Here is a 10,152-nt window from a genome sequence, read left to right on the forward strand (position 1 = left end):
ACCATCTTCACAATGGTTGAGTCAACTCGTTTAACATAGCATCATAGCATGTATAAAGCTTGTCAATCTCAATAAAACTTGTTTCACATAAACAAAATGAGGATTTTGAACTTCACATCATGCGGATCACAAAAAAGTAACACTCCCCGACTCCTTTCTTGCCTATCTGCATTTTTTCCTGAGTTTTCAGATTGGCATTTCCTGAGATGAGCGCGAGAGTGCAGATATTTGCTATGTAAACCTAAAGAAATACACATATAAAATAGTAAAAAATAAAAAAAATATGATTAAACTGAATATACAAAAAAAAGATTAATGCATCTTACACGTGATTAGTGCAGACTAACTTTGCATTGGATTTGGCATAGATAGATATGAAGGGGGGAAAATATGCATATAACAAATATAAAAAATCTCAAGTCTTATCATACTATGTGCCAGTACGGAAAGCTGCTTAGACTTAAATCAAGTATTATTTATGAGCATAAATACATAGAATAATGAGTAATAATGCACCATTTGTAGAACACAGACCATATGTTGAAATGTGTCTTCAGATATATTAAAAGAGGCTTAAAACTTGATGAAAATGTGACTTGGATGAAAATAAATAAGTAGTATGATATTTAAAAAATAAAATTTACATATATATTAGTGGGATGTCTGCTCAGCATCTCCTGTAAAACGGGAGTAAAATGCCGAAAAGCTAGCTAGTTCTATGTGCTCCTATGTGCAGGGTTGGTAATCCTGCTCAACAGCCTTTACCAAGGCTACAGGGAGGAGGTGTGGTTTTAAATAACTACCTAGAAATAGATGGATCCTGGTATTTAAAAAAAAAAAAACAGCAGCCATCCCACTGACATCTTCTGATTCTGCCTCATTTATTCAAGTATCAAGTGTTGGCTGGACCTCTCAGTACCAAGTCCAGGTCAAGTATATGTTTGAGGTAGACTATTGTATACAGTGTTTAATCAGCACTGAATCAAATCCATATTATGGTCTTTAGCAGCAGTGTTTAACACAGACACCATAAAAAAAATTACGTACTGCAGATTTCCGCGCCCACTGGCACTTTTCATTCGGTTTACTGTGTCAACTCTGGAGTGCAACAGGATTTGATCATTCTCGTGAGGTATTAGGAGTATGCAAACATGCACAAATGAGGTAGACTGTGCATCTTTCAGCAGCCAGCAGAACGCTGTGTGAAAACAATGAAATGACAAAAAACCCAACTCTGACCAAAAGTAAGAGACTGCTTCTGGTCTGACATTCATTTGGCCCCAGGAAATTGGGATGGTCAGATGCAAAATTGGCTGACGTCACGTCATATACATGTATAAACCCTAAACACCTTCCACGTGTGTTCAAGGAACCCACCCACCCCCTTCCCATAAGATTTGAAACTTACATTCATTGCAGAGGTACAAACTGCCACATCCCTGTTATCGGATAGTGAGGTGTAACAGTCAGGAAGCAATTTGTAAGGCAGCCAAATGGAAAAGTTGTTCTTAACTATAGCAATCATCAGCCTCTCTACAAGCATAACATAACATTTAGTCCTGAGAAAGACTCTTGAGAGCAATATTACAGCAGTTTTCCTGAGTGTTACACCACACTGAAAGAAAAAAAAGGCTCTCCATAAGCAATATTGTCACCTGAGGTAGTTTCAAAAGCAGCTTCAACAGTAATAGGAGAATGTCCCATTTCTTCATCAAAGCATTTGATTGGCTTCTGCGCTGCCTCTGGTATCAGAGTTGCCCTGGTCCTCCTTTAATCTGTAGCTTCCGACTGGCTGTGCTCTTCCTCACTCAAAGACTTTCCCTGAGAAGACTGTTGTGCTTTGATTGGGCAGTGGGCAACCATGTGATCTATGCTTTGACAGAAGTGGCACTTTTTGGGCTGGGGTGGCAGCTTACATTCTTTGGCATGGTGGTCCAGGCCTCCACAGTTGTAGCACCTAAAAAACAACACCACAAAATGTGGTTAATGGCATTTTCAGGGAAAAAAAGGTTTGCCTATAGGTGGCAGCATTTCCCAATACAATACAAAGAATCCATGCTGTGATACTGGGGCATCCCAGGTCACCACACTCCCCTATAAGCTCAGCTCTGATCTAACTAAGAAGAATCTGTCAACCTTAGAATAAGTTAAATGCATTCTCAAATACCCAACATTTTTGCACACTATGTACACCATCCATCATAGATGCCGTACATCAAGAGTTATTGAGTTATAGTTAATATTTGAAACAGTTATAAATGTTTGATAAATAAATCTTTTTTTTCTTAAATGTGTTAAAATTGTCTTTTGTAATGACCTGGGTTTTACAGTGGTGCACGAAGGAATGGGTGTGACAACTTGAAGTAGCTCAAATATTGAGAGAGAGGAAAAGGCAAGTTAAAGAAATCTAGAAATGTGGTCAAGCAGCTATTTGTCCAGATGCAAGTCTTTTTTTGAACTGAACTCCATAGTAAAACACAATAATAGGTCAACAGGAGGCACATGGGTCGCCATTTGCAGTCACTGTTCAAACACTGTCTATAGAATAGCCACGTGCACAGGCGTGAAGACAGATGGGTGGTGGGCGTACACTAGGTGCCACCATTGTGCTGTCAGATCTTTGAGCTTTGGACAGGCTGCATAGGAGGTCACTGCCTCTTTGTGGCAATGGCTGTTGGGTGATGTCAAGGTCTATACCATCACATGGCACGAGCAGCGTACATCAGCGTCTGGCAGGAGCAAGAGGAGGGAAGGGGAAGTGCTCCTTTGTCTAAAAGATCTGCAGTAATGACCTCTGAACCCTGACCCCCCCACCCTCTCTTCAGCTCTAACCCCAATTTCCATCCCAGCCCCCAGCCATCTTGCATATACTCATACACTGTTGCTATGACTACACTGACCTTTCACCTCCCTACCCAGGCTTCTGCATCTGTTATCAATTAAATGGACAGGAACGTTTCCCTCCTTTGGTCGCAAGTATAGGCCTACCACTGAGGTGGTCTATGAAGTGCACTTAAAACCAGGTTGGCTCAGACCACGGGAGCAGCAGCAGAAAGCTAAACTTGCATCAGATTCAATTCAAACTAAGCATCTACCTACCTCCATAATATGTTTTGCATAATATCAAATGGAGGGTGAGTTATTGAGCCGCAGCGGGCCTCTCAGGACTTTCTGGAACGGTAATGATCTCCGCTCTCACACTGACTACTCTCTGAATCTAATCACAACTGACAGACGGGGTGAAGTTGATACACCTTTGCCCCCAGCACCATATCAATAGTCCAACAAAACCTACATTCACCACAGTTCACCACAGTTTAATTTATCAAACTTATTGTACGAGTAATAAAACTTAGAAGGAAGTGACCATTAGCAATTCTATTTGTTGCAAGCAATTTTTTTGTTATCTTGCATTTAGAATGACAAATGAATCTGCAAGTTGTGATCAGGGTTTGGGGCTACAAATCATATCCGCTGAAGGGATTTGGGCAGAAAGAGTCAAGGGGTGTTAATTCACTAGGGGCCAGCAGATTTAAACAGTTATCGATCCAGGTCACGCGTCAGGCCTGCTAGTATGACCCTTTCTGGGGATAGAGGTGGGGGCAGGGTCCACAGAGAAAAAGGGAAGTGAGGACACATGAAACATCCTTGATCATCACTAACGAAAGTTTGATGATGCTAAACTTTAATTTTCTCTAGATTTTCTTTTCTAAACAGGAATTTATAATGCCAAAGAAAGCATTTTACCTGTAGAATTATAGCATTTAAATATTTGGGTTTTAATGAAGGTTTTGAGATAAACTCTCACTTAGAAAGTATTATTATTATTTTATATTACAATTTCACCGAAACAATGTTTCACAATAGATTTATGAGGGAAACCAAACTTCAATAGTCCTTTTGAAAAAATTCTTTTCGATTTATTTATTTATTTTTACTTAAAGTAGCACCAAAAAACACACACATTTTGTGGAGGTGTACTTAATAGCTTATACTTTACAAACAAGACAACATATCCCTTCTTTGAATCCAATATGTCAAAAAGCAAACCCATAAACTTAAACCTGGCTTTATCCATTGTTCAAATTTAGACGTCACAAAACTAAATAAATAATTTTAACTTTAAATCTAAGAAAATCTCTCTATTTTAATCATGTAAAAGAAGAACAGCTTAAATTCCTAAGCTCTTCATGGGATTAATAAAGTTTTCTGGTTCTGAGAACACTAAACTCTTAAGGAGTTATTTCTAAAAAACTTGTCGAGTGTCCCATCTTACCTGTCTCCCTTGGAGCGTCGCTTCTGAACCTTCTTTCCCTTTGGTCTCCTCTCGCTGCCCACACAGTGGACTCCACCAGGTCCAGTGACTCGCTGAGACTCCAGCCCCTTCGAAGACTTCTTGAAGGAGAACTCCACTTCCTCGCCTTCTTTTAGACTTCGGAATCCTTCCATGTGCAGCTTACTCTGAAAAGAGGGACGCAAAGAGTTTAGCATCTTCTCACCTTTGTCCCCTGTGGTGTTCTTGTGCATCTTGCTTCACATGGACATCATTTTTGATTGACGGATGTGACATTCTAAACCAGTGGCGCTCAAACTACTGACTCGGAGCCTACTGCGGCCCTCAGGCCTTCTGTCAAATTAGCCCAAGTTTCAGAAGCTGCACTGTAACCGCACACGAAAAAAAGGAAAATCCTAACCCTTGACAACAAACACTTTGGTGTGATACATGCCTCACATTAAGGTTCCAGGCCAGGGTTGAGGCCATTGTCGAAAGTCTGCAAAATTCACACGTTTGAATTTTTCACATGTTGGGCCACTTCTGTTCAGACACCACTCTAACTCTGTGCTGTCCTTTCACCTTTTGAACATCCCCCACCTTTCCTTCATTATCAGGCTAGATTAGTGTTATCAGGCCAATGGTATTTGAATGCCTCGTTTCTGCCTCACCTGAGATGTAAACACTGCCAAGCTTTTCATCCTCCAGATCTGCTTATTTACTTAAACCTACCTAAAGACACTGGTCATAAATGTTGCTTTAGCCTTTTTTCCATGTTTGACCGGTAAACCTGATGAGGATAACCTTCAACCCTTCCCCCCTCCAAAAAGGAACAGCATTCCTCACGGCAACCCCCACCCCCCAGTGCTCTTCCCACCCACATCACAAAGCTCCACTAACACACTGACCAGCGCCACAAACCCTAAACGGCAGGATGCGGGGGTTAGGTCTCGGGCTGGGGGGCAGGGTGAGAAGGCAAGAATGGCTTCTCTGGAAGGTAGGGGGTCAGGGGGACATTCTTTGGATAGTTTTTGGGCACAAAGACACGCAAGATTAAAGTCATGCTGCTCCACTTGATAACAGGTAGAAGGAAAAGGTCAAAAAAAGGAAACTTGGCAACCGGATTTGAAGAGAAAACAGAAAAAGTGAAAACTACAATTTCATGTCTTAATATTACAGGGATGGTACGTTTTATCTAGAAGCATCCCTGGAGGCTTGATATGGTCTTCTGTCTTTGCAGTTTAGTATTACATCCACTCGAATTGCTATGTGGATGTGGACTGTGGTGCATTGTTGCGTGTCTACAGCATAGTGTGTCATTTTGTTTACCAGTACCAAAAGGAGAAATAAAATGACGCTTAAAAATTCTCCCCCCTCTGCTTGTTTTCGCCAGGTACACTTCCGAGTGGCAAGAACGGAGATAGAGAAAGGCGTGGCGCGCGCTCAAGGATAAAACCCGCAGACTGACAAACAAAACATAGGGAAATCCCTTCCTCAAAATTCCCATGGCGAAGGTGGCCGGATTAAATTGTCACAACTTTTTGTTGCCATGTTGACTCAGGCAGAAGATCAATGAGGTTTGCATTCATGTTTTTGAAATTGTTGTGGTACACTCTGCCGTTTGTTGCTCAGTTTATCTTTCCTACAAAATGAATGACATGGAATGGTTGCTTTTTAATATTATGTAGGCGACAGGACATTTTAAAACATGTCTAGGAGGACTGCCCCTTGAGAAAGATTGAAATAAGAACTACTGCTAAACTAATTAAAAAGAAACACATGCATTTCAGAGCATGTTTGTAGTGGTCTACAGCAGTGGCAGGACCCTTCATTTGCTGTGTAATCACAAGCTGTGATCCTTCATTATCATACTACTCTTAACTCTACAGGACACTTGATTGGCAACATGCTCAGTGAACCCCATTTTCATCAGGCCTGAACATTGGAGGCCGTTAACCCACTTCCTCTCTCATGTGTGACCTTCCCAACCCCCCCCTGCCCCGCATAACGGACCCACGCCGGCCACATGTGCAGGCCACGGTGGAGCACAGCCAGGTAGAGCGTATAGGTGGGCTCTGAAGACGCCCAGCTGAGCCATTACAGGCCCTCGCTTTGGGCCGATAGAAGGAGTCTGTGGTGGAGTAAGCAGAGAAAGACATCAGAGCAGGGGGGGACAATGGCCGGCCTGCTGCGGGGACAAAGAGGGGCTCGGTCACGGCCGAGGGGTGCTTCATTCGGATGCATGGCTCTTTTGTCCACCTGCACAAAGGCCACTGGTTCCGCGGAGTTCATTTTTATTGACACGCGGCCGTTCGTTTCAGGTTGGAGGCCCTTTACATGGCCATAACCTCAAAGCATTAATTACACGTCTGTCTTGCATTTAGACATCTATCTCTTTGGCTTAAAGTGAATCAAGGTTACGTGTGACACAGACATGAAAGATGTGACAATAAAGATGTGTTGTTTAATTTTACACTCATTCACTACATTTTCAAATATGTAGTAAATATCTGCGAGCACAAAATCAACTTTAAGGAACTTTTTATTTCTTTGCTTGGTTCATCCTTTTTGAGGTAACCAGTCATGGCTGTGTCTTGTAACGCTGTCCTGTCGCCGTGTATCTGCGCTGACTAAATGACGCAGCACTTCAGGTGCATTTCGCAGACAAATCTCTCCAAAGCGTGTGGCTTTTGATGGTGCAGTCATAGTGTCGAGGCCTTCAAACAAAATAAATCCTGGGATCTTGTTTCCCCCTTTAGGCTTAAAAATATAGCACTTAAAACACAGACGGGGAGCTCGGCAGACAGCAAAAAGCCTTTAATTACTTTATAACAGGAACCTGGAGGTGAACGAGTAGCTGGTGGGGACTCTTCTTCCCATTCACTTGCTAAGCCATTATCTTATCAAGCAGCATGGCCCACATGAAAACCATGCTGGGCACACCCCCATCTTTTTTCCTCTTCTTTCATCACTTGTATATAACTAGAAGTCAGACATCTCTTTTTTTTTTTCCTTTAGCTCCATGGCACTAATCATTAAAGCCCCAGCTCATTCTTTAATGAAAAGACAGACACTCCACAACTACAAGTTTCAGGACAGTTAAAGGGGATGATCTTTGGTGAATTCAAAATTGTTACTTTTGTTTATCTATCCCAAAAAATATCTTTCCTTAAAGTTTTAATAACCAATTACTTGTATTGTATTGATAAAGTTGTTGAAGCAAGACTTGCATGAATAAATACCATTAATCTGGGCTTTCTGTTAAAGCACCATTTGGCTGCAAAACGATGTAGTGCATTAAAACTATATTATTGTCAGGGATAAACTTGTTTCAAACCGGTAAGCGCCTTGCATTGTTAATTGCAACGAGGGGGGGCAGCAAGTAAGCAGCAACACGTGTTCCTACAGACACCCACAGGCTCTATTATTAAGACCACCGCGGGCTCATGAAGACCACCAACGCCTTGCAGTGACCATATCATTTTCGTGATCAAGCCCGGCGTGCGCCTCTTGGTTGAGGTGTATTGTTTTTCTTTTTTTTAAGACCAAACCTCAATTAACACGAGAAGCTTTACATGGTGAGTGTCGAGCCTTCGCGTGGTCTTACCTGATGGACGAACACATCGACCGGTTCGTCCAGTGGCACTCCCTCCCGGTCGGTCATGGACAGGAAGCCGAAGCCCATGCGTACGTTGAACCACTTGCACACCCCGACCCCGTTGAACGATTGCGAGTCCTCCTCGGTGCTCGGTCCTTCATCCTCTTCAGTCTTGCCCACTCCTACAATTCACCCCAAAAAAGAAGAAAAAAAAAAATCACACAGAGTCAGCGCACTGTTCAAGTGGATGCAATGAATGAAATGCGTAAACGCGGTGACGCTTTGAATCGATAAGAAGTCAACACGCCACGTTGTATTGACGTTTTACTCCGCAACAGCAACCCCACAGTTTAAGTTGCCGACCAACAGGAGGTTAAAAAAAGAAAAACGCGGCACAACTTGCTATTGAGCGCCTGAAAGCGCCGCACTCGACCGAGATCCTTTGTGCGTAAAACCAACCCGCGCGTGCAAACAATCTAACTTCGGCATTTAAAGTTTAAGTTACTAAACCTGGAAATTCCTGGTTCGAAACGGATCCCATGTCGTCTCTCCCGCTTTGAGCCGAATAGTACTCAAGCAACTGTTTCCTCTTTTTTTTTTTTTTTTTTTTTTTGCGCCGTCAAGCTGCGTAATCCTCCCAGATTGCCACTTTCATGCAAAATGCGGCGCAAAGCAGAAGCCGCAGAGCAAGAAGGAAAAGCGGGAGAGGGAGGTAAACAAAAGGGGGCAGGCAACCTTTCCCCCCTAAACAATGAGGAGGAGGAGTGGTGGGCAGAGGGGGTGGTGTGGTGATGGGAGGTCACTTCATACCGCAATTTGGAGAAGTCCTCATTACCCCCAGAAAACCCGCAAAGACAATTGGGAGGAAAACCAAAGGACACCGGTCCCCCTCGAGAAAGCGCGTACGAGGCCGGAAAGCCCTCAGCCATACCTTCAGCCATGGTGGTGTTGGTGGTGATGGTCAGCCACTTTCACCGCCGTGATGAACAGCTCTTGGCCAGCTCTTGTCCGACTTTACAAATGACCAGCTCTCATCCCAAGAACCCTCGCATCCTCTCTCTCTCTCTCTCTCTCTCTCTCTCTCTCCCTCGGTCATGTCCACGTGATTCATGTTGATATTCCCTAAGGTATAGGTATGGCTACTGCATATGCATTAGGATGCAAAGGGGCAGCTGTGTCCTTCACAAAATGCTTAAACACATCTGTCAAATGTTGCTGTTGGAGCGGTTCGTAAAGCTTTAGTTCTACAAATTGGGCTCTTAAATCCATATCGGATGGACATGATAGTTTTAAACAATTCAGGCATAACCAGATTAATTTAAAAGGTACAAAGCTATGTGTGCTAATGCGTGTGGACCTTCTTAATGGCTAGTTGGTGGGGTTTAGTTTAGGTTTTTTCAATTCTTTTCTGCCTTTTTAATGACATTCTTTATGTTAACAATTTAATTAACATTTTATTCAGCTCAATTGCCCAACTTTTTCCTCCCTGTTTTGACATTAATACACAGGTAATTTGTGAAAGCATGTGTGTGCGGTTTATGTTTATTTTGCTGCTGTTCTGACATGCAGAAAGTTAATCCAGATGCTTAGGCCTTAAAACAGGGGGAAAGGCCGTGTTATTTCTATATCAATAGCCTATATGCAAAAAGCTATGGGCAGGGAGAAAGGCATACGCCAAAAGAGTGCGTTTTTGTTTGTTTTGTTTTTTGGGAATGGAACAAAAGGATGCAAAGTGCAGGATACCACACGAGGCAGGCAAGAAACAAGCCAAGCTGTTCTTACGCATCAGCGATCGATAGTGATTGATTACAACACGTTCACATGTGTGACTGACGCTTTTGAGATGATGGATGACCCAAAACACTAGGAAAGGCGCATATGAAATAATAATAATTACTATAATAGCAATAATAATAATAATAACGATGATAGTATTGTTTAAAAATATGCAGAATTAATACTCTTATTGTTATTATTAATAATCTTATTGTATTATTATTCTATGCAAGGTCGTGCCACTGCATTTTTTTTTGTAATAGCTGGTTTGCTTCTCAAGGCCTGCAGTTTGGGGGTAAAAGGCCTTCCTCTCAGCAAGATCACCACGACCTCTGCTGGAACAGTTTGCCTACATTTTTAAGTCGCCTCGGCCTCCGCCAGCATCGGTTTAACGCCGAAAACGGTCCAATAGTTTATAGTTTCGAATAGCCTGCTGAGATTTGCGCATAGGCTACTTTGTTATGCACACATATAGCATTCACGGTCACATTGTCAGGACAATAAA

The 10,152-nt window shown here is 42.5% G+C and overlaps 1 protein-coding gene across 1 annotated transcript; it reads right to left on the reverse strand.

Moving 5' to 3' along the window:
• Positions 1-1,770: 1,770 nt before the first annotated feature.
• On the reverse strand, positions 1,771-8,412 carry lin28aa (lin-28 homolog Aa; the record flags this gene model as incomplete). Its single annotated transcript, XM_079560695.1, has 4 exons — positions 1,771-1,957; positions 4,277-4,461; positions 7,881-8,053; positions 8,382-8,412. The coding sequence occupies 4 exons, from the start codon at positions 8,410-8,412 to the stop codon at positions 1,771-1,773; spliced, it is 576 nt and encodes a 191-aa protein (XP_079416821.1).
• Between the last annotated feature and the right edge of the window lie 1,740 nt (positions 8,413-10,152).

Source organism: Gobius niger (genome assembly GCF_951799975.1).
Source record: "Gobius niger genome assembly, chromosome: 8".
NCBI lineage: Eukaryota > Metazoa > Chordata > Actinopteri > Gobiiformes > Gobiidae > Gobius > Gobius niger.